At 44.0% G+C, this 24,777-nt stretch overlaps 1 protein-coding gene across 11 annotated transcripts in view; it reads left to right on the top strand.

The window, feature by feature from the left end:
• The window catches only part of LOC128328269 (ankyrin repeat domain-containing protein 26-like), a 206,753-nt gene that overhangs the window by 141,258 nt on the left and 40,718 nt on the right, over nt 1-24,777 (top strand). For all 11 annotated transcript variants that reach the window (XR_008309108.1, XR_008309107.1, XM_053258090.1 and 8 more), the window contains 3 exons: nt 11,912-12,087; nt 12,303-12,396; nt 12,747-12,824. Coding sequence is in view for 9 of the 11 variants with exons in the window: in XM_053258090.1 (XP_053114065.1) it covers nt 11,912-12,087; nt 12,303-12,396; nt 12,747-12,824 (348 nt within the window). In the remaining 2 variants the exon portion in view is untranslated. The remainder of the gene's footprint in view (nt 1-11,911; nt 12,088-12,302; nt 12,397-12,746; nt 12,825-24,777) is intronic.

Below are 24,777 nucleotides of genomic sequence, written 5' to 3'. Positions count from 1 at the left end.
CGACGGTCAGGATGGTCTCGGCTTCGACATCGACGTTAGTCTCGACGTCGACACCAGCGCCGACATCGAGATTCGACCAAGGCAGTCTGGGACAGGCGTCGACATTGGAATCGACATCGACGTCGATATCGGCGTCGAGACATTTGCAAGTCTCGGCATCGGAGCCTCCCATAACTGCCCAGGCGGTGTATGCCATTCCTCCGTCGGCGTCCACGGTGCCGGAGCAGATATTGAATGTGAACACTGCTCCTTCATCGGTGTTGACGGCTTCGACATTGAGGAGGATTCCTCATCTTTTGTCACCGGCATTGACGCCGGCACAGTCCCCCTCGACGCCAAGGACTCCGAGTCTGGCTACACACGGGGACGGACTTAGAGAACTGCTGGAGTCGAGTTCGAGTACACCCTCGGGTGCGACGTTTCGCGGCTTCCTGTCGACAGGCTTAGACGAGGGTCCTGGAGGTGGAGAGCTGGCTGATCTGCCTCATGTTGCCTCACTGACACCAGCAGTGGTCCAGGATCCAAGAACCGATGTCGGGTGCTCTACAATGCTGCAGCCGACTCATTCCTGCGGTTTCCGCCATGGGGTGCCGGATGATTATGCAGAGTTCTTGCGTTGGAAAGCGGCACAGGTAGAAATGCAACCAGTGCAAGGGCTGCGGAATTTTGTGCAGGCTGGACAACTTGCTCAGCCGCTGCTGCAGTCAGAGCATGCAGACCATCAGGGGCCGTCTGTGAACTTGCCTATACAAACACCATTGGTGCAAGTTCAAACCTACATTCCAGAGAATTCACAATTACCTGTGGTCCAGACGAGGATGCCAGAAAAACCTGCTGGGAAAAGAAAGAGGAAAGCAACACCTCCTCCTTCTGAACCATCATCTTCACCCTCTGATGACAGTGAGGACGATGAGTCGGGACCAGCCTCTGACAGAGATGATATCAGTCGTAGGTCTGACCCCCCTTCGGATGTGCCACCAAAACTATCCACCTCGCCAACTGAGGAATTGAAAGCTTACCATATCCTCATAAGGGACATCGCTGAAGCCCTGGGCATGGACGTAAGCTCTCCGGATGCGGACGTTGCTGACCCGGTCTATAATATGATGAAGCGGTCTAAGACTTCGCATCCTGTTGCCCTCACCATGATTCCTGGGATAGACAAGGCTGCGAAGGTGGCATGGGACTCAGTGGGGGTCGGGGCTCCGACTTCCAAGCGCATTGAAAATTTGTATAGGGTGACTGAAGGAGAGAACTCTTACCTGTTACGTCATCCTATACCGAACTCCTTGGTTGTCAGTTGCGCTTCATCCACCAAGAGTGGACACCGTCATTCCACGCCTGCTGACAAAGAAGGGAGGAAAATGGACGTTATGGGTCGAAAGATCTATAGCACCTCCAGTTTAGCAATTCGTATTGCTAATTATGCGGCGTGTATGGCACGCTATAACCATTTACTTTGGGATGCGCTCTTACAGGATTCATCCTCTTTGTCTCCGGAGGACTTCCAATGGAGATTTAATGATGTGTACGAAAGAACAACGGCAATAACGCGCCAACAACTGAGCGCATTTAAACACTTGTCAGAGACGGAATCGAGAGCAATGGTGACGGCAGTGAGCTTGCGCAGGCATGCGTGGCTTCGCTCAGCAACCCTGCAGGCAGACATGAAGGAGAAAGTCGAGTCCTTGCCATTTGACGGCAAAGGTTTATTCCATGAGGACACGGACACGTCAATGGAGACGTTAAAAAAATCTAAATTCACTGCCCGCACCTTTATGGTGCCTTCGAGCGGTTCCAGCTCAACCGCAAGGAGCCGCACTTATTATCAGAGAAAGAGTGATCGGTATCGGGACCGCAAAGAATACCGAAGACAATTCAGACCTTACCAACGCGGTAAGGGCTTTAACCAAAAACAAAAAGGAAAAACAGCTCGTCAAGGCGACAAGGACACTTCCAGCAAGAGCTTTTGATGGGACTGTTCGTCCACTGCATCAGTTTTGCAGCAGCCAATTAAGTCCAACGCTACAATCCAGGACCCACTACATCGGCCCTGTAGTTGCCAGGATCAACATCAAACTGGCAAGCCGTGCGCCAGCATGGCACAACATAACATCCGACCGGTGGGTACTGAGAATAGTGCAGACTGGATATGCGTTGGAGTTCGAGACAAGGCCTCCCTTCTCTGGACTGGTCTATACGCCGGCCACGGAGGTGTTGCGGGAGGAGGTCAAGGTGCTGCTGGAGAAACAGGCGATCACGCGGGTGCAATGGGCGAACAGACTGACCGGCTACTATTCCCGGTATTTTCAGATACCAAAGAGAGACGGTGGAATAAGAGCCATAATGGACCTGAGGGGGCTCAACCTCTTCATTCTGACCAGGAAATTCAGGATGGTGACGCTGCAGGGAATTCTGCCTCTGCTGGTGAACGAACAGTGGGCAGTTACTCTGGATCTCAAGGACGCTTATTTTCATATCGGGATACAGGAGAGTCACCGCAAGTTCCTCCGGTTTACAGTAGGGGCACAGATCTATCAATATGTGGTGCTTCCATTTGGACTTTCTACTGCGCCCAGAGTGTTCACAAAGGTGATGGCGGTGGTTGTAGCCCACCTGCGAACTCAGGGCTTGAGGCTGTATCCGTATTTAGACGATTGGCTCGTGGTGAGCCACGACAGGAGTTTACTGACCCGCCAAGTGCAGATGCTGCTAGCCTTGTTGGAGTGCCTCGGCATCATTGTGAATTGGAAGAAGTCGAGACTCGAACCCATGACTCGAGTGAACTTCATCGGAGCAGTGCTGGACTTGAAATTGGCCAGGGCGTTCTTACCTGCGGAAAGAATTACCCAAATGCACGAACTCATACGTCACTTTCAGAGGACTCCACGGCAGCCAGCGGTTCGAATCCAGCGGATGTTGGGTTTGATGGCATCATGCACCGCAACGGTGTCACACACGCGCCTCCGCATGCGCACATTGCAGCATTGGTTTCTCCACAACTTCCGACCCAATGTGGATGGCCAGAATATGCACTTGACACTACCACAACATGTCCTCGCCAGCCTGGGGTGGTGGCTAGACATGGACAATTTGGGCAAAGGAGTCGAGTTTGTGTCCAAGGAGCCCACCTCCCGGATAACGACAGATGCCTCGATGGCGGGCTGGGGTGCGCATTGCGCCAGCGTATGCGTGCAGGGGACATGGACCCAGTTGCAGAGACTTCAGCATATAAATTACTTGGAGCTATTGGCTGTGTTTCAGGGCCTAAGGGCATTCGAACCTATGATAAGGGGACGGTCAGTACAGCTGGAGTTGGACAACACGACGGCGATTGCCTACCTCAACCATCAAGGGGGGACAGTGTCACTGTCTCTTTGCCTACTTGCGAGAAAAATATGGGACTGGTGCATTCAACATTCAATTCACCCAGTGGCAATACATATAAAGGGTGTAGACAACTGCTTGGCCGACAGGCTCAGCAGGGACATCAGTTTCAACCAAAGACACGAGTGGGAAATCAACCCGATGTATCTCGACAGGGTGTTCGAGATCTGGGGGGTCCCATCGATAGACTTATTTGCCACGGTTGCCAACAAAAAGTGTGCCAATTATTGTTCGCGTGCGGGCATAGGCCAGGGATCCCTGGGGGATGCTTTTCAACGGGCCTGGAAGACGGGGCTGTTATATCTTTTTCCCCCGCTGCCGTTAATGGGCCGTGTGGTTGCGCAGATATTGCGGGACCAAACGAAATGCATACTTCTGGCCCCTTGGTGGCCACGCCAGCCGTGGTTTGCCACACTTCTGGGAATGTCTCATTCAGTGTTCCACAAGTTCCCCAGGGCTCCAAACCTGTTGCAAAGAGAACACGGAAAGGTGTTACACCCCGAGGTGCACTCTCTCAAGCTGACCGCTTGGAGAATCAACTATTAAACAACATCTTACTAAACAGTAGGCGTGCGTCGACAAGACGCAGTTATGCCTGCAAGTGGAACCGCTTCAAGAGTTATATGAGGGGGAAGAGTGTCACGCCATTGCGTGCGACCCCTCGGGATGTGCTACGTTACCTGACATCGCTCAAACTGAGTGGATTGGCGAATGTCTCCATTAAGCTGCATTTGGCTGCAATCTCGTCAAAGCACAGGGGATGGGATGGGTCCACGGTTTTCTCCCACCCGGAATGTAAGCGTTTCCTGAAAGGTGTAAATAACCTTTACCCTCCTGTGCGCAGCCCAATGGAGCAGTGGAGTCTGTCTTTAGTACTCTCCGCCCTAACGGAGGCACCCTTTGAGCCACTGGCGACTATTCCGCTAAAGTTTCTGACTTTGAAGGTGGCATTCTTGGTAGCCATTACATCGGCTAAGAGAGTGAGCGAGATGACGGCCCTGCGGATGGATAGACCCTACACTCAATTCTATCCACACAAGGTTGTGATGCGTCTCGATCCGAGATTCCTGCCAAAGGTGGTAACAGATTTCCACTTAAATCAAGACATAGTGCTGCCAACTTTTTTCAGTAGTCCAGAGACAGACTTAGAGAAGGCCCTCCACACGTTGGACGTGCGTAGATCACTCCTATACTATTTGGAGAGAACTCATGGCTTTAGGAAGAGTAAAAAGCTTTTTCTCTCCTTCCGGGGGCGTAGCAAGGGCCGTCCAATCTCTCGCCAGAGACTTGCTCACTGGCTAGTGGAACTGATTTTCCTCGCCTATAAAAGCCAGAAGATAACACCGCCAAAGACGGTTCGGGCTCACTCTACTAGGGCCTACGCAACGTCTGCGGCACATCTGTCAGGCATTAAAATGGCAGATGTCTGCCTGGCGGCGACATGGTCATCGCATCTACCATTCGTGAAGCATTATGCTTTGGATCTGCGGATGGCTAGGGAGGCGAATTTTGGAAGATCAGTGTTGAAACGTGTGTTGGCATAGCTGGGGGTCATCTGCACCCGCCTCCTTATGGGGTAGCTTGCTAAACACCCAGTTCTTATGGATACAATGGATCACAATCCAGATAAACAGGTTGCTTACCTGTAACTTATGATCTGGATGTGATCCGTTGTATTCATAAGTCCCTCCCAGCCGGCCCCGCTGCAGAATGCCTGGACTAGTGGATGCTGGTGTGCGGATCGTCATTTATATGGCGGTCTGCGAGAAATCTGAAGGAGAGGCGCCCCAACCGTCGATTCTAACGGAAGCTGCAAGGCACGTGCAGACGGGCGGGGCGCAAAGAGGAGCTAGCTAGTCAGCCCAGGAGGTCCCTGCGCAGGCGCAGAAACCCAGTTCTTATGAATACAACGGATCACATCCAGATCATAAGTTACAGGTAAGCAACCTGTTTTACTCTCCCATCCTTCTTCCTGCCTAGCACCCTTCCTTCCCTCTGAAGCCTGAGTGTTGGGCATAGTTGCCTCCAGCTATGCCATTGAATTTTACTCTCTTCCTGTGTATATGGACATAAAATACATCCACTCAACTCCTACTCTAGAGGTTGCCAATCTACTACATATGGGTGCAATTGAACCTGTTGCTCCTTAGTCTATGTATGGTAAAGCATCCATGAGAAAAAACTATCTGTATAAATGGAAACGTTTTTCAACCTATGCTTCCTTAGAAGGGTTTGACCTCTTCTTAGCTACCACCAGGCAAATCCTGCTGTATCTTACATACTAAAAAGGTCGGGACTCTCGAACACTTCCCTGAAAGTCCTTCTGGCAGCTATCTCTGCATGTCATTTGGGTTGGGACAGACGCTCAGTCTTTATCCACCTGGATTCTAAGCATTTCCTCAAGGACATAAATAATCTCTATCCTCCAGTGAGAGATCCCATTGAGCCATGGAGCCTATCCCTTGTGCTCTTGACCCTTGGAGCCTCTTGAGTTACCCTTTGAGCCTCTGCTCTCCTTGCCACTTAAGAGCCTGTCTTTAAAAACTGCCTTTCTTGTGGCCATTATGTCTGCCAGGAGAGTTAGTGAGCTCTCCACCCTGCGGGCTGACTTGCACTACACGAAGTTTTACCAGACAAGGTGTTTCTTTGCCTGCTTTCTGCCCCAAGGTGATCACTGACTTCCTCATTGTTTGTTTGTTTGATTGATTGATTTCTATACCGCCCTTAAAAAAAAAAAAAAAAGGCTCAGGGTGGTTTACACAGAGAAATAATACATAAGTAAGATGGATCCCTGGCCCCAAAGGGCTCACAATCTAAAAAGAAAAACAAGATAGACACCAGCAACAGTCACTGGAGATACTGTGCTGGGGGTGGATAGGGCCAGTTACTCTCCTCCTGCTAAATAAAAGAGAATCACCACGTTAAAAGGTGCCTCTTTGCCAAGTTAGCAGGGTTATTAACCAGGACATTATTTTGCCCACCTTCTTCATGAACCCTTCCTCTCCTTTGGAGCGCTGCATGCACTCTCTTGACATGCATAGATGTTTACTCTACTACCTGGCCCTCACTAAGCCCTTCTAGCACTGTAACAAACTATTCATTTCATACTCAAGTCCTAACAAGGGTTCTGCAGTCTCTTGTCAAAAACTCTCCTACTGTCTGGTCGAGTTGATCTTTTCCTGTTATAGACTACAAGGGATTCAACCTCCTGCCAGAGTGTGGGTTCACTCCACCAGAGCCATTGCTACTTCTGCTGCCCACATATCAGAGATTGTGGTGCATTACGCTGTGGATCTATGCTCAGCTACTGAGGCCAGTTTTGGTTGGGTGGTCCTCAAGAAAGTACTGTAACACGCTAGCAGTCACCTCCACCTCCAGAGCTAGCTGTTCATCCAGTTTTGAGGGAATATGGATCACCTCAGAGATAAACAGGTTGCTTACCTGTAACAGGTGGTCTATGTTCACTCACAACACCTGCCTGGCTGTCCCTACCACTAGTGTGCTTCCATGATAAAATGTTATACTTAACCTACCTTGTTTGGACTCCTTACCTGGATTTCTCCATGAATGCTGTCAGACTTGACGCAACATCCAAATCAGGAACTGAAGTAAAGTGTGCTCTTCCGCCTATTTTCATGGGCGCTTCCTCACATCTCAGAATTCTGGAGAGCAAATATTGGAGCTATGTATTCCTCCATGGAGCTTACTGCACAGGCAGAGAAGACCCAGTTCTGAGTAAACATGGATCACCAAAGAGATCACCTATTACAGATAAGCAACCTGTTTTTCCGACTCTGCACAATAAGTACCTCCATCATAACTGGATTCAGTTTCATTCTATTGTCCCTCATTGAGCCCATCTCTGCCTCCAGGCAGGCATTTTAGGGAGACTATGCCTTTTCCTGATATCACTGACATGAAGAAATAGATTTGGGTGTCATCAGCATACTGATAGCACCATGCACCAAATCTCCTGATGTCTCCCAGGGGATTCATATAGATGTTAAAAAGCACTGAAGGGACTAAAAAGCCCTGAGGGACTCCACACAGAAGCTCTCACTTTGAAGAACAACAGTCTCCAAGTGACACCATCTGGAATCTGCCTGAGACATAGCAGTGGTCCATCTGCAAATAATTGCCCCCCACTCTGCTATACCAGATCCAGAAGTATACCATGATCGATGATATTGAAAGCCACCGAAAGATTCAGAAGGACCAACAGAATCATACTCTCTCTGTCAATTCCCCATTGGAGATCATCCATCAGGCTGACCAAGGCAGTCTCCACCCCATAGCCCACCCCCAAACCAGTTCGAAATCTGTCTAGATCATCAGTACTTCCCAAGACTGTGTGGAAGTGGGAGGCCACCACCTTTTCAATTACCTTGCCCAGCAATGAAAGTTGGAAGCAGGCCCATAGTTATTATAGATACTGAGGGATCCAGTGCAGGCTTCTTCAGAAGAGGTCTAATATTGCCTCCTCGAAATAAGGCATCCTGCCCTCCCTCAGAGAAGCATTTATAATGTCTACCAGGGCTTCTGTTATTAGAAGTCTTAGCCTCCTTAAGACAGGAAATCTCCCCCAGAGAAGCATTTATGATGTCTATAAGCCTCCAATAAACTCTCTAAAAGATAGTATAAGCCATATCAGACTAGGGTCAAGAGAACATGGTAGGCCACACTGCTCCAAGCAGCTTGTCCACATCTTCAGGAGTCACAGACTGAAAACGATCCTATCTCACCATATAAGAGGAGTTGCTGGGCATGTCCACGATAGACGACAGTAATTGTGGAGTCCAAGCCAGCCCTAATATGAGAGATCTTATCCATTAAAAACATCACAACAGGTAACTGATGGTTCCAATTCAAGTTCAGGGAAGGAGGGCCATATACCAGCCTTCACACAACCCTGAACAACTCAGCTGGATGTGAGGTTGTGGATGCAATGCAAAAAGAAAAGAACTTCTTTGCCACATGCATTGCCAGAGCAGAGGTATTTAAATATTCTCTACGTTGTAATCTGTCAGACTTGAGCTGAGTCTTTATCCACTTGCACCCTAGTTGTCTACCTTGCTGCTTCAGCTCCTGTAATTCTTCTGAGTACCATGAGGCCAGTTTTGAAGCGGGTCAGAGAGGATTCTTAAGAGTGATCATGTCTACTGCCCTAGTGAGTTCACAAATCCAGTTATCCACCAGGGCACCAAAGAATCACTAAATCCTTCCAAGGCTTCTTGGAATCCTATTGGATCCAATAACCTTTTGGGCAGACCATCCTAATAGGCTGCTCACCCCTGTAGAGTTGGGATGTGTTTGTAAGTCTAACCTTAACCAAATAGTGATCCATCCATGACAATGAGGAAATCACAGGATTCCCCACCCACAGAACACCACCTGATCAGAGGAAAATAACTTGAGTGTGTGACCAGAAATATGCATCAGTCCAAAGGCTACTTGGATAGGCCCATAGTTGTCATGAACTCCTGAGCCACCCCGGGCAGATTGGTCCCAGAGTAAACGTTGATGTCCCCCAACAGTATAAGCCTTGGAGATGCCAATTCTACAACCAAGTCTGTCTGCTCAATTAGGGACTCTCTTGGGCAGCGGAGTGATTGAAACACTAATAAAAGTCCTAGTCTATCTCTGGTTCCCAAATTTAAGTACACATTTGATAGAGTCAGGTACTCTGACAGGGATCCTGGTAAGGGAGATGACCTTCTTATAGACCACACCCTCTCCACCTCCCAACCCACCTGCTTCCCACATCCTCAGCTGCTCAACAGAGTACCCAGGAAGAAGAAACTAGGACCAAATAAGCCACCAGCCTCCCCCAACCAAGTCTCTGTAATACACACTAGGTCAGCTCCTTCACCTATAATTAAATCATGGATGATTTCCAATTTATTTATTTTTTACCAGCCTGGCATTGCAAAGGAAGAAGGTGAGGCTCTGTGGGTAGTTGGTACTGCTCCCCAAGGTAAAAGAGGTGGCAGGACAGCCAGAAGTCAAAACGACTATTAATTTTCTGATTTCCTTTCCCCTATAACATCCTGCTGATCTGCCAACACAGCTTCTGTTCCCCACCATCACTGGAATAGGCAACCTATATTAGTTGACACACACCCTGCCTCTCCATCTCCTGACAACCCTAAACTCACCCAAGACTCAACAAAGTTATCTGAATAACAACCCAACTCCTTCCACAACTGAGGAATTGCCCCTGGCCTCAGTACCACCACCAAAGTCTGAACACTGGCTGTAACCAATGACTTTGCTGTTGGTTCTCCTAGGTATTTATAGTTGTGGAGATAAAATGGCTACCAGCCAACCTTTCCCGGCAAAAACTCACTCCAGCTGTAGACAGTCAATAGCTGGAAGATGTTACGCAAAACCTCAGAGGAGCAGGGCAAGCACAGCAGACCTGAGCATCTAGTCCTTGGCTGGTAGATTATCTCAGCAGCAAAGTCTTTAGCTGGCAGGAGCAAACTAAAATTGAAAAGTATCTGTTCTGTCCTTCTTGTCAACTTTTCTCCTTACTGGCAGCTTCTCTAGGTGCTGGTAGAACATCTTTAGCCAGCAGAGCAAAGCCAAAAGGATCACAACAGCAGTAAACACAACTTGTCAACTTCAAAAAGCCTGGCATCAGTGGATCAACCATCCATAATACAATTCTGTTCTTTTCTCACTTCTCTTGGTGGGATACAACACCATAAGCACTTAATCACTGGCCCAGTGCAGACATCACATGTGAACACACAGTGTGTGCAACAATCAGAGACACTGTCAGTCCATGCCCTCTGCCCAACTGACTGAGAAAAGGGAAAGCAACACTGGGATGCAGAAACATCCTACCCACTGACAAGAGAGGTTTACCTTAGGAAGCAAGCTGGAGGATTGCAACAAAGACAAGTAGGCCTACATGTTGTGCTGCAGTGTTTACAGCCATGGAACAATACTTGTGGTTTCTTCAAGTGAATCACCCCTCTACATGCACTCCAGAACTCTGTTGGGGAGTGTGTTTAAAGGGGCAATTCAGACAAGTGCCCCTCTCATGAGATTTGAAGGGTGTGCCAACAGTGTCTTAGCATGTTTACCATTGACATCTGGGTAGTTGCATTCTCACCACAGCCTGATGTTAGCATCTGTGCAGGGCTGTGTTCATCTCAACCTGCCTTCAGAGGATTGTGGTGGGGGATAACTTCTTTCCCAGTGTACAACTGGTAGAGGCTCTTCTGATCATGGAGTTGACCTGTGTAGGCCCTATGGGACATAACCGCAAGAGATGCAACCATATTCACAAAGGGAACCACTGTCATCTGTGTCTGGCTTGGATGGATAGAAGTCGGCACATTACCCCAGAAGTGTGTGCCCAAGGACAGCTGACAAGAAAGCAACAAAAGATTTGATAATTGTGGTAGACTGCTATGTTGATAGCTGCGGTTCCTCTCGCCAAACTCCACTCTGTACCTTCCGTCAGAGTGGAGTTTCACTGTCCCTAACTCTGGTTTTGCGGTGCCAGTGCTACATTAAAACGCTGGCACCGCAGTTTGGGCCTAACAGGACTGGAGTTGAGGGAGGAAGCTCCTATCTCACTCTGGTCTGATTGGCTGTTCAGGCTGTCCTTCTGTCAAGATGTTAACCCACATTGCCAGCTCCCTCGCCTCTCTGAGGTCTCAATGACTAGAGAGAGGCCTCTCTCCCTGGGTCCATTGTACCCGCAGTTCTTTGCTACATCTGGACCCAGCCAGTGTGTCCTTTCACCTGGAATGCTGAGAACTACGCTGTTGAGGTTTGGATCCTCATTAGCGTTGGGTTTGAAATATTCATTTTTCTTAGGTAACAACTCACATTTTCATTGAGCAGTTCAGTCGCATATGGCAGGGATTCTTAATGTTGGGTCCCCAGATGTTATTGGACTTCAACTCCCATAATCCCCAACCAAAGGACACTAGGGCTGGGGATTATGGGAGTTGAAGTCCAATAACATCTGGGGATCCAGCATTGAGAATCCTTGGCATAGGGCACCATGTTTGGAGTGGGTGGTCATCAGTGCACTTCCCAGAAGTGAAATATGCCATTTTTGTAGATTCTGTGGTCTGGAAAAGTGATCAAAGGTAACCAATGGGACTACTTGGGAATAGGGAACCCTACTCGGGTAAAAAACAGGACTCAGGATGAGGGTTAAAGCACTGCCCATTTGGAGGCAAAATAAAGTTAGACCAATGGGGCTGTAGCCAATTTAAAAGGCAACACTTTTTAAACTAATCAAATTTTGTACCTGTATTTGCTACTATAGATTGATAGAGACAGAAAATTTAAAAAGGGCAGCTCCATAAAAATGAGAGGGCTGGCTATACAAACTGGCTTTCTACAGTCTTTGTCGTTTGCAGCATTAAAATAACTTTTTCTTGTCTCACAGCCACTTCGTTCTTTATTACTGGGTGAACCGGGGCGGGAGGGAATTAGGTAGGTATGCACCAGCCCTTTTAGCCAATAGTGTTTAAATTTTGCTGCTTTGTTTCTATAGCTGCAAGAATCAGAAGAACAATACATTCAGTCTGAAAGACATATTCATGATTTAAGAAGTGCTTTGAATGCTAAGGAACATGAAACAAGTGTGGAATGTCAGAAGTTGCAAGACCTGCTTGTAGTTTCATCAGAAAGAAATAATACTATAAAACAGTTGGAGGAGCATATACAGAGGTAAAAAAAAATTTTGCTAGTATGTTGAAATTGTACTTTTAAGAATGTTGTGAGATAGAGATAGATAGATAGTTTATAGCATTAAATGGATATGTTATGGTAACTTGTGCATGCACATACACATATGGATGATTAAATAAAATGTCATTACATTGTGTGTGTTCCAGATATTTCATAATTTACAAATTAAAATAGCTTCTTTAATTTCTTTTAAGACTTGAAGTAGAAAACGCCAGATTGGAAGCTACAACTAAACAACAAACCGGTAGAATTGAGATACTTCAGAAAGACTTGCAAGATAGCGTCTCCGTAAGTCAGCCATTGTATTAATGGGAAGAAGACTGATGCTTCTATTGGATTTCCTTATGATATCCTACAATTGAAGATTTTGATGTGATCTGCTGGAAAGGGTGTTGGAGCAGCAATTGTCTTAGGAATTGGTGAATAACTATTAGTTTAGCTTCTATGTTTTAATAGTTTCTTGACCTTGGAGTGACAGAATAGCATACTTCATCTTCAAAAACATTAAACAGATTAATTAAACATTATTGAATCATGAGTGTAACTTCATGACATCCAAAGATAAGCTTTTAGAATTTCCCTTTATTAATCCTGAAGAATGTATAACTGACTGATTTAATTTGTATATGTTTGTACAGGTTCACCATCGTCTTGAGGAATTGATAACAAGTTTACAAACATCAAAGATCAATTTAGAGGAGCAACTAAGTCACCAGGTAAATTAAAGATTCCTGACATTCCAGTCATTTGTCTCTGATCATATGAAGGGAGGATAGTTTTGGTTTGGTTTTGTCTGTCTGTCAATTTGAAAGTTTTTTCCACTGCAAATTGTCCGTGTAGTGACTCACATCTACAAAAGATTATAACCCATATTTACCTTAAAAGTTCATCCAGTTTTGCTTTCAACAGGGGGACCCTACCAGTGTTCCCTCTAACAGGGGTCCCCAGATTTTGTTGACTAAAACTCCAAGAATCCCCAGCCAAAGGCCATTGCAGCTGGGGATGCTGGGAGTTGTTGTCAACGATATCTGGGAATCCCTGTTAGAGGGAACACTGGACCCTACAGGCTTTACTGGCCAGATATTTTCAGTAAACTGCAAAAGGTTTTATCTTGTTCTGAGCGTAAACACCTCAAGGAAAAGTTATGGTATACATTGAGTGTGTGTATAAACATGAGGGTGTATTTAAATTGCCTTGGGAATTTCTTAGATCTGAAAGGCTGTTTAGTTTCCTCCCATGATGGAAAAGGTTTCAAGAGTACTTTGACAGGAGGATAAGACCTACATTCCCCTAACATACAATGCACAATTGTCAGTCTCATCTGGCCTCACTGCCTGTCTAATGTGAGTGGCTTTTCCCATGTTAAGTACTAGCATGTCTTTCAGATTGCCATAAGGTGGGCAGTTGGATGTGTTGCTCTCTGTTGGGTAGAGGTTATCTGGGTCCACCTAAGATTTGTCTTGCTGAAGTAGTTTAAATAGAGACAATTATCTTTCTCCAAAAAGCAATAGTCTAAGTCCTAAGAATGACCTTTTGTCTCATTTTTTGGTATGTTTGGGGAGATTACTGCACCCACATTGTTACAGAATGTATTGGGGTGGGAGGGAGGGGTTAAAAGCCAAGTTCTCATTTTTTATTCAGCTGTGTTACATCCTGAAACTGAAGGAAACTAAGTACAAAATTGTTTGTATAGTCCTGCCTCTAAAACAAGTGGAAGGTGAAACTCACTACTAGATAAGCTCTATCCACTGAAGAGAACAACATTTGATCATTTAAACAGCACTGTATTTTTATCATGCCTGCATTTTAGCTTGGCCAAATGATTGGTGAGGGTTTAAGACATATGCTTTCTCTCGAAGTTTTTTCTCCACAGAAAGATACTTCTAAGACAGTGGAGGAGTACATCCATAAACTGGTTAGCTCCTTCCACTTGCTCCAAGACAGGACCATTGGCCTTCAAGTGGGACTTTTCATGTCAGGAAGAGCTCCCCCTTGTGTTCCTGTTTTGCCCTGTCTCACTCCAGATGGGAAACATGGTGGTCTTAGATTTGTCATTCCCTCTCATGGTTTAGCCCAGGGGAATCAAACTGGCGGCTGGCTCAAGGAGCTCCATTTCCCAGTCCTTGAGCAGGGGCTAGAAAGTTGAACATTGGCCCCAGCCTCCACGCTTCTTCCCGTGTTGCCACTACAGAAATGGAAGCATTCCTTCCCACTTGCTGTGGCTGGCTGATTCCTCCCTTCCTCTTGCAACTACCCACACTAGTATTTCTTCCTTCTTCCACAGTGTTCTGGTAGGTCAGAGGAGCTGGCACTTTAAGCTATCTAGCCAGCTCTTTCTGGCTAAGCTCCACTAGCAGTCAGCCTGAGCCAAGAATGGAAAGGCCCAGGAACCCAGAGAGAAGACTTAATTGAAGAAGTCAAAATAGTGTGCTCCATTCCAGCAGCTCCAGAAAGGGTGTGTGGGGCGGAGTGGAGTTAAAGGGGTGTGTGTGTGTGTGTGTTTGTGTGTGTGTGTGAGAGAGGGGGGGGCGGAGACTCAAGCACATCCAGGCTTCAGATGTGCAGAGCATCTCTCTTCCTTCCTTCCACTTGTCTTTCTCCTTCATAGGAACATTGGAAGCTGCCATATACTGAGTCAGACCATTGGTTTATCTAGCTCAGTATTGTCTTCACGGACTGGCAACTGCTTCTCCAAGGTTCCCAGCAGGAATCTCTCTCACCTTTATCTTGAAGATGCCAGGGAGGGAACTTGAAACCTTCTGCTCTTCCTAGAGTGGCTCCATCCCCTGAGGGGGATATCTTACAGTGCTCACATGTCTAGTCTCCCTTTCATATGCAACCAGGGCAGACCCTGCTTAGCTAAGGGGACAAGTCATACTTGCTACCACAAGACCTGCTCTCCTCTCCATGAGAAAGTCCCTGATGAATCAGGCCCAAGACCCAACTAGTTGAGCATCCTGTTTCACACAGTGGCCCACCAGATGCCTCTGGGAAGCCCACAGGCAAGAGCTAAGGGCATGCCTTCTCTCCTACTGTTACTCCCCTGCAACTAGCATTTAGAGTCATCTTGCCTCTGAGGCTGGAGGTGGCTTGTAGCCCTCAGACTGATAGCCATTGATCAATCTGTTCTCCCCGAATTTATGTAAACCCCTCTTAAAACCATCCAGATTGTTGGCTGTCACCACATCTTGTGGAATATAATTCCATTGGTTGATTATGCATTGTGTGAAAAAGTACTTCATTTTGTTGGTCCTAAATATCCCGACCTTCAGTTGCATGGGATGACCCCTGGATCTAGCTTTAGGAGAGAGAGAGAGAGAGAGAGAGAGAGAATTCTCTCTCTCCACACCATGCATAATTGTATATACCTCTATCATGTCTTTCCTCAATTGTCTTTTTTTCTAAACTAAAAAGCCCCAGGTGTAGTAGCCTTGCCTTGTAAGGAAGGTGCTCTGAACCCATGATGATCTTGTTTGCCCTCTTCTCCCCTCTTCTGAGAAGGTCCGTCTTCTGAAGTTCAAAGTGTCTGTGTTGGACTTACTCAGCGATTCTCTCCTTGCATATGTGTTGAATTGGATCACACTCTGGTCACTGTTCCCTAAAGGTTCTGTGACACTGACATCTTGCACCAGGTCCTGTACACCACTCAGGATTAAGTCCAAGGTCGCCTTCTCTCTGGTTGGTTGCATGACCAGCTGTTTTAGGGCACAGTCATTCAGCATGTCTAGAAATGTGGCCTCTCTGTCATTACCTGACTCTGAATGTACCCAGTCTATGTGTGGGTAGTTGAAGTCACCCATTATTACAGCCCTGTCTCTCTCTGACACCTCCCTGATTTCCTTCTGCAACTCCCTGTTACTGTCAGCGTTTTGATCAGGAGGCCTCTAGCACATCCCTAGTAGCACATTTCCCTTCAGGCCTTGTATTATCACCCACAAAGTTTCTGTGGAGGACTCCGGTCTTTCTAGGTTTTCTCTCTTGTGAGACTCTATCCCTTCTTTAATATACAGTGCTACTCCACACCCAATTCGCCGTTCCCTTTCCTTTTTATAGAGTTTATATCCTGGAATAACTGTATCCCACTGGTTCTCACTGTTCCACCATGTTTGCATTGTGCCCAATATAACTATGTTTTCATTAGCAACCAAGCACTCCAGCTCACCCATCTTGGCTCGGAGGCTTCTGGAATTGGTATATAAGCACCTATATGCTGAATCTCTCGTCTGTTATGCCCTTTCTTTCTTTCTTTCTTTCTTTCTTTCTTTCTTTCTTTCTTTTTGCCATTTGATCTCTTTGACCAGCTAGGATATCCTTCTGTCTACTTTTTATCTGGTTCTGCGCTGTCCCATATTGGTTTTTCTGAAGCATTTACATCCTTACACCTTAAGGGATAGCATTTGCCGAACTGGATACTGCCCAGCTTCTCTCAGCTATCCCCCAGGTGTCATTTTAAAAGCTGCTCTGTGACCTTTTTGATTTTAAGCGCCAGCAGTTTGGTTCCATCTTGGTTCAAGTGGAGACTGTCCCCTTTGTACAGGCTCATCTTGTCCCAAAATGTATCCCAATGCCTAACAATGCTAAACCCTTCCTCCCAGAACCACAGTCTCATCAACACATTGAGATCCCTCAGTTCTTCCTGTCTCACTGGGCCTGTGCATGGAACAGGTAGCCTTTCAGAGAATGTTACTTTGGGGGTCCTGGACCTCAATATGCTACCTAGCAGCCTAAATTTGGTTTCCAGGGCTTCCTGACTACCATTCCCACATTGTTGGTGCGAACATGCACAACGACAGCTGACTCCTCCGCAGCACTGCCTAACAGCCTACCTAGATTGCCTTGTGATGTCTGCAATGTCTTTGCATCAGGCAGGCAAGTCACCGTGTGGTCTACATGTGGATCACAGACCTGTCTCTCTATACCTTTTAATGATTGAATCACCCACTACTAGGAGGCCCCCACCCCCCTGAGAATTATCCCTTGTGCGACAGGATAAGGGTTCATTATTCACCAAAGGGGATCCCTTCTAAGGAGAGTTTCCCTCTTGCTCAGAATGATGTCCTCCTTGCCATAGTCCTTCATTCTCCCTGACAGCAGAGGAGGCATCAGCCTGGGAGTGGGATGCCTCTATCTCATCCCCGAAGGTCTTGTCCATGTACCTGTCTGACTCTCTGAGCTTCTCCAGATTGACCACCTTGGTTTTGGAGGAAACAAACCTGTTCCCTGAGAGACAGGAACTCCTCGCACCCGAGCACACACCCATGACTTCTGCCCAAATATTTATTTACTTATTTATTGTTAGATTTTTATACCGCCTTTCATTAAAATAATCCCAAGGCGGTTTTATAGTCATACATGTGGCACTCTGTGCAATACATTGGGAATCACCCCCTCTTCTGTTGACTTTCTATCTTCAAAACTTGTTTTGTTGGCTGTTTAGAGTATTTGGAGATTGTTTATTTGAAAGGTAGGTCTTAACTGTAATTGTAAGCCACAACAGTTTATAAACTTTCTTACCTTTTCTCTCCTGCTGTGCTGCTTGTGATCAAGGGGCCTCCTTTTGATTTTCCACACAAAACTCCTATGACCCTGTTTACCCTGCACTTAGATTTTCCAAGGAGGAGTGGAAAACAGACTTGCTTCCACAACTAGACAGTTTAACATAACACACACACACCCCCGATCCCTGTTATGGACCTTAGTTTCCTGGACTCACTCAAGTCCCTGTTGTGGACCCTACAATAGGCACATTGGTCAGCAGACTGGGCCTTCCAAGTTTTGGTCTCTTATTAGTGTTGTAAGTTTTGCCATCTCCACATATTCCAAAATTTTTATCAGCCAGTCTTCTTTTGAAGGCAGTTCATTACTCTTCCATTTCTGTGCATATATAATTCTGGCTGCCGTAGAAGCATACATAGAAAATGTTAAATTAGTTGTAGAGATTACACCTTGTGTTATTCCCAGCAGGAAAGATTCTGGCTTCTTAGGAAATGTCATTTTAAATATTTTCTTTAACTCATTATATATCATGTCCCAATAGGCTTTAGCCTTCCCACAGGTCCACCACATATGAAAAAAGGTGCCTTCAGAATGTCCACACTTCCAACATTTGTTTGAAACATTTTTATACATTAATGCCAATTTTTTTGGTGTCAGATACCATCTATACATCATTTTATAATCGTTTTCTTTTATAGCATAACATGCAGTGAATTTTAAATCATTTTTCCATAACTTTTCCCAGGCTGCCATTTCTATATTACGCCCCACATCTTGAGCCCACTTTATCATAGTCGTTTTAACCACTTCCTCTCTTGTCTCCTCCAGAAGCAACAGTTTATACATTTTAGAAACTAATTTTTCATCATTTTGACATAATTCCTTCTCAAAATTTGAAGTCTGATCCTCAAATCCAACTTTAAAGTCTTTCTTATATATATCATTTAACTGATGATACTGAACCAATCTCTGACCAAATCTTGTATTTCAGTTAAACTTTTTAACTTACAATCCTTTTCCTGAAAATGTAACAAATCCCTATAGGTACCCCAACACATTTGCATATTTACTTCTTTACATGATAAGGCTTCAATCGGAGATATCCATAATGGAGTTTTAGGTTCAAACCAATTTTTGTATTTTAACCACACCCTCATTAAACTCCGTCTCACATAGTGGTTCAAAAAGTCTTTATGTATTTTACTTTTTTCATACCACAGATACGCATGCCATCCAAACCTTCTGTCAGATCCTTCCAAATCAAGAATTCTATGGTTTCTTAATGTTAGCCATTCTTTTAGCCATGTCAAACAAACAGCATCAAAGTATAACCTTAAGTCTGGCAAGGTAAGACCACCTCTTTCCTTTGCATCTGTTAAATTCTTAAAATTAATTCTTGGTCTTTTCCCCTGCCAAACAAATTTAGTTATATCCTTCTGCCATTGCTTAAAACAAGTTAGAGTGTTATGGGAATAGTCTGAAAGAGAAATAACATTTTAGGCAAGACATTCATTTTCACCACTGAAATTCTTCCCATTAAAGACAAATTCATTTTGGACCATCTTTGTAGATCAATTTTCACTGAATTCCATATTTTAACATAGTTATTTGTGAACAACAAGGAATTGTTATTTGATAACCAGACCCCCAGATATTTAACTTTCTTCTCCACTTTCAACTCACTTATTTCAGAGAATCTGTCCTTGGTTTTCTGATCCATATTTTTAGTCAAGACCTTGGTCTTGGTCTTATTTATATAAAATCCAGCCAGCTGTCCAAATTGTTGTATTTTATCCAAGCGTCTTTCAATCTTGTCCATTGGATTCTCTAAAAACAGCACAACATCATCTGCAAAGGCTCTCAACTTGTAATCCTGTTTCCCAATTTTGGGACCATGTAATTTATCATCTTCTCTGATGGTTCTACAAAGCACTTCTAGAACCAGTATGAAAAGCAATGGGGAGAGTGGACATCCTTGTCTAGACCCTTTTTGTATTACACAGTTGTCTGATAGTTCCCCATTTACAATAATCTTAGCATATTGCTCCGAATAAATTGTCTTAATTGCCCTAATAAAATTGTTGCCAGCAGTCATTATCTCTAGTAATCTCCACATAAATTGCCACGAAATATTGTCAAAAGCTTTCTCTGCATCCAAAAAAATCATCGCCATCTGTTTATCATTATGTTTTTCATAGTAGTCCAATACATTCAAGACTGTTCTGACATTGTCTCTCAGTTGTCTCTTTGGCAAAAATCCAGCTTGATCTTCATGAATAAAATGCCTTAATACAACCTTCATTCTTCTTGCCAAAATGGCAGCAAAAAGTTTGTAATCATTATTTAAAAGTGAAATTAGTCTATAGTTTTTAACTGACGTTGGGTCTTGATCTGGTTTTGGGATTACTGCAATATTTGCATACTTCCACGAATCTGGCATAATCCCTTTTTGTAGAATATCATTCATAGTCCATTGAAGAGGTTGTAAGATTTGATCTTTAAATGACTTATAGTACAAAGCTGACAGTCCATCAGGCCCTGGGGCCTTGTTGGGCTTAGCTTGATTTATTGCTTCTGTTACTTCCATAATTGTTATCGGAGCATTCATAATTTCTATTTGTTCCTTAGTAAGTTTTGGAATATTTTTGGTCCTGAGAAACTGCTCAATTTTTTTATCTTCAGCTATTTTGCCTTTATATAATTCTGAATAATATTTTAAAAATTCCGCTCTTATTTCCTTTCCATCATAAGAGAGCCCATTTTTTGTAAGTATTTTGTATATATAATTTTTCTTCTTCTCAAATCTAATTTTCCAAGCTAACAACTTGCCTGGTTTATTTGCGAACTTGAATGTCCTTTGCTTAACATATTTCAAATTCCGTTCGAGTTCATTTGCTATTAACATTGAAAGTTGTTGTTGTAGCATTTTGATAGCTTGAGTGACCGCCTTCTTATCTTTAGCCCATAATAGTTCCCTTTCCCTTTTGGAGATCTGCATCAATAATATCTCTTTTTTCAATCCTCTTTGCTTTTTAAAATATGAATTTTGCTGTATGAAAAAACATCTCATAACCGCTTTACTTGCATCCTAGACAATTTTATTGTCCATTCCCTGGTTTAAATTCAATTCAAAATAGTCCTTTAACTTCTTTTTAGCTTTCTCCACAACGTCTGGTGTTTTCAGGAGGTATTCATTCAATCTCCAACGAAATGAAGTCGTTCCTTTCTTCTTCCATGTAAAACAAATTGGGTTATGATCTGAAAAGGTCCTAGGTAAAATATCCATCCTTTCCATACATGGTGTAATAGCTTTAGATGTCCAAACCATATCTATCCTTGAATGTGATTGATATCTTTCAGAAAAATAAGTATATTCTTTTGCATTGGAATTTTTAATTCTTCACAAATCATAGAGGTCCATGTGTTCTACTAAATCAAAGAATACTTTGGGAAGTTTACCTTGTAAGTTCCTATCCAATATATCAGATTTTCTGTCCAAAGATGTCGAAACAACTCCATTAAAATCGCCCAATATAATCAAATTAACATTCGATAACTCCGCCATCTTTTGATCCAGGTAGTTATAAAATTCAACTTTCTTTTCATTAGGGGCATAAATTCCAATTATCACTGTTTTAATTCCGGAAATTAGAATTCCGGAATGAGCCAGGAATTCATCATCTGCCTTCTTCATCTTTAAAAATTAATTTGGGTTCAAATTGTTGTTTGACATAAAATACTACCCCTCTTTTTTTTTCTTATCTGAAGAAACAAATTCTTGTCCTAAAGCCTTATTAACCAAAAATTTTCTATCTTGCTTTCTAAGATGTGTCTCTTGTAAGCACACAATGTCCAAATTTTGTTTCTTAAGAAAATGAAAAACTCTATTTCTTTTAACTTTTGTATTTAAACCATTAACGTTCCAAGAAAAAAATCTGTAATTTCGTTTGTAATCCATGTGGTCTAATTCAAATTATGTGTTGAGGAAGCAGAATGCTCCGGAGATAAGTCTTTTTTGTATTTCCGCCAAAATTCTTGCACTTTAAGAAGCTCAGTGAATCTATTCTTCTTGCCCTTGTAGAAGAAAGAAACTCCCTCTGGTAGTTCCCACCTAAAACGTATTCCATTGGCATTTAATGCATCAATCAAAAATTTGTAATCCTTACGTTTTCTTAAAATTCTAGCTGGAATTTCTTTCAGAATTTTTATCTGGTGAGCTTCAATTGTGAGAGCTGTAGCAAAGTGAGCCTGAAAAATTCGCTCAGTAATTGATTTGGAGGTGAATTGCACCAAGCAATCTTTAGTTAATTTATTTCTTGTAGCGAAATCCGAATTTAGATGAAAAGCTGTCTCAATCTGTGCCTCCATCTCTCCAACCGTAATTCCCAAAAGTGATGCAAGTTCCTCCCCAAGTAATGTTTTAATGTTCTGGTCAGCTTTCTCTGGAATGTCCCTGAACCTTAAAAATCTCTCTTTTTGTCTTAATTCCAACAATGCCATTTGATCTAATAATTTTTCTTTGTCATCTTTCAGTGATCCCACATCCTTCTCTAAAGTGTCAACCCTTGATTTAAATTCTTTATTATCTTGTGCTAATTTTTTGACTGTTTCTTCAATATTTGATGCTCTATCATTTATTTGTTGCATGTTTTGTTTCACTTGAGTCATATCCAAAGTAACTTGTTTAAGAGCATTAGCATTTGACTGAAGTATTTTTTTCATTTCTGACAGTGTCTGATCCAAATTTGCAGACATTTTGACTTCCCCCACACCTGGACTTGGAAGGGAAAGTTTCCCAGGCTGTAGATGTATCTGGCTTTGGTGTAGGTTTTTTTTTGCATTATCTTTCTTTCTTTCTTGTTCTTCCCCCACCCCCTTCCCCTTTCTTAGAGGAGAGAGAAAGGAGTAGAGCACTTTCACAACAGGGTTTAATGTCCTTGAAAGTAAAGGCCTGTAGTTATTTTCCAAATATAAACAGTTCTGCACCACAACTCATATATCTTATCACTGGCAGTTCAGTTTTCTCACGGTAGTGTGAAACGCCTTTTTACTGTAATTGGCTGAATTAGTGATAGGCAGCTTCAATGACAAACAGCAAATCTCCTCTTCCATAAACTTTTTCAAACAGCAAAAAAAAAAAAAATAGTTTCCACTAATAAGATCTTTTTCCAAATACTGAAAACTTTTAAACATCAGTTGAACTCTTAAGTTCCAATAATTAGCAAGAAGATTGGGTTCTCCTCCTTAATTATAGCCAAAAAGAACTTACAGCCGCGTCTTGTAGCTCTGTGATATCTTTCCAGTAAACACAGGAGGAATTCCAGCAATTTATCATCAATCACGTTGAAAGGTGAGCTTCTTAAACTTTAACGATTAATTAGATCCAAACCGTAGAAATTGGCTGCCAGCCAGCTTCGGTCAGAAAGATTCCCGCAGAAGAAGTCAGCTTGATTAAATCCAGCCCCCGCCGCTCTTTACCTAAGACAGAATTGCGTCCTTCGACACAACTCTGAATTAGGGAGCTGGCAAAAGGGGGACAGTGGCTTATCTTGAAGTCAACCCTTTAATCCAGGGTGAGGTGGGGGGGGTTTCGAAGCCTCAAACCCCCCTTAATTTCTTCTCCTCGGTCTTCCCCCTGTCAGGGAAGCATGCAGCTGTGTTGGCAGTCCAACCGGAAGTCAGCGGTCTGCTTGGTGTTCTAGTGTGTGTGTCTTTGATAACACTAGAGTTTCATCAGTTTCTACTGGGGACACAAGGGCGAGCTCCTCCTGAGATGTGCAGTCACATTCATCAGCTCTGTCTTGGAGCAAGTAAGAAAAGCTAACACATTTATAGATTAACTCCATTCCATTGCCCAGAATATTCCTTCAGGTAAGGACCAATGCTACTTACTTTTTAGGGGAAGATCCCTCCCAGGCAGTGTTTGAACCCAAGCTGTTTCTAACCTCTATAGTCATAATTTTCTCCTAGTCTGGCCCAGGGGTTCCTAAAAAGAAAAAATGTGACCTACTACTTAGTGGTGATTTTAACTTTTTTCTTGTGGAGTCTTTAAAAGGGACAAAATGTTTCACCTTTTTAAAAGGCCTTTAAATAGAGAACAGGCTGAGGACTGTATCTTATTATGTTTATTTCTTATTAACCGTCACCTCTGAGGAATACAGTCTTAGTCTGCTCCAGAAGAACACCCACAGACATTTTCTCACGAATCAATTTAAAAAAGAAGAAGAAGCTTAGCCATTAGCTGCAAAAATGGAATAAGGCTTGTCTTCTAAAAGGGAAGAATGAATATGACACAAAAATCAGCAGTGGTTGATAAAAACTAGCTTGCAACTGTAAACAAGCCAGGATTTCTATATTTTTTCCTTTCTAAGAAGAACCAGATCTGTTTAGTGATCCACAGCAGTCATAAATTTTGGGGTTCTGCGCCTGCACAGACCACTTCGGGTAAAATTCATTAGCTCCTTGAAACGCCTCCAACCGCCTACTGCGTGTGCTCCGCGTCCTCTTATATCAGTGGATAGGCATCCCTCTTTCAGTTTCTTTCTGACCGCCAAAGCAATCACTTCTTCACCATCACTAAAGCTCTTCAGAAAAGAACTGTTGAGAGAAGGCCAGTTAAATTGGCTAGGACACGGATCAGCAAAGACTACCCTACGGATAGCGATAAGTATTGGAAGATGGAATGGTGCATGATTAACGGAACAGTTAACGGACACTTCTACATTTGGCGATTAAAACTTAGTTACACGGTTGCATTTACTGGCTAGAATAAGATCAGAACACAACTTCTCTAATTGGCAACCCTTCCATGAACCTCACATGAATGCGAGGTCTCTGAGGGAGAAAACCACCTTTAAAAGGTGTGTGAGCTGCAAGGGCAAACTCCCCTCAACAGATGGAGATCAGCAGTGTTTGTTGTGTTTGGGTGAGGGACATAGTGCAGTAGCCTGTTCAGTCTGCACTTCATTCTCCAGACAGACTAACAAATCGAGCTGCCTGCCTTAAAGTGGCATTACTGGAAAACACACTGAGTCCTGTAAGCACTATGCCCCAATCGCCTACTACATCAGGCTCGATGTAGAGATCAGCAACGAGGACTGCAACAAAATCGCAGTCTAAATCTTTGGTGTCTGGGGCAGTGGCGGCTTCAAAGGTAAATGCCTTCAAAGGTAA

This window comes from Hemicordylus capensis, chromosome 5, assembly GCF_027244095.1.
Source record: "Hemicordylus capensis ecotype Gifberg chromosome 5, rHemCap1.1.pri, whole genome shotgun sequence".
Lineage (NCBI taxonomy): Eukaryota > Metazoa > Chordata > Lepidosauria > Squamata > Cordylidae > Hemicordylus > Hemicordylus capensis.
This window is presented reverse-complemented; position numbering and strand designations above follow the sequence as displayed.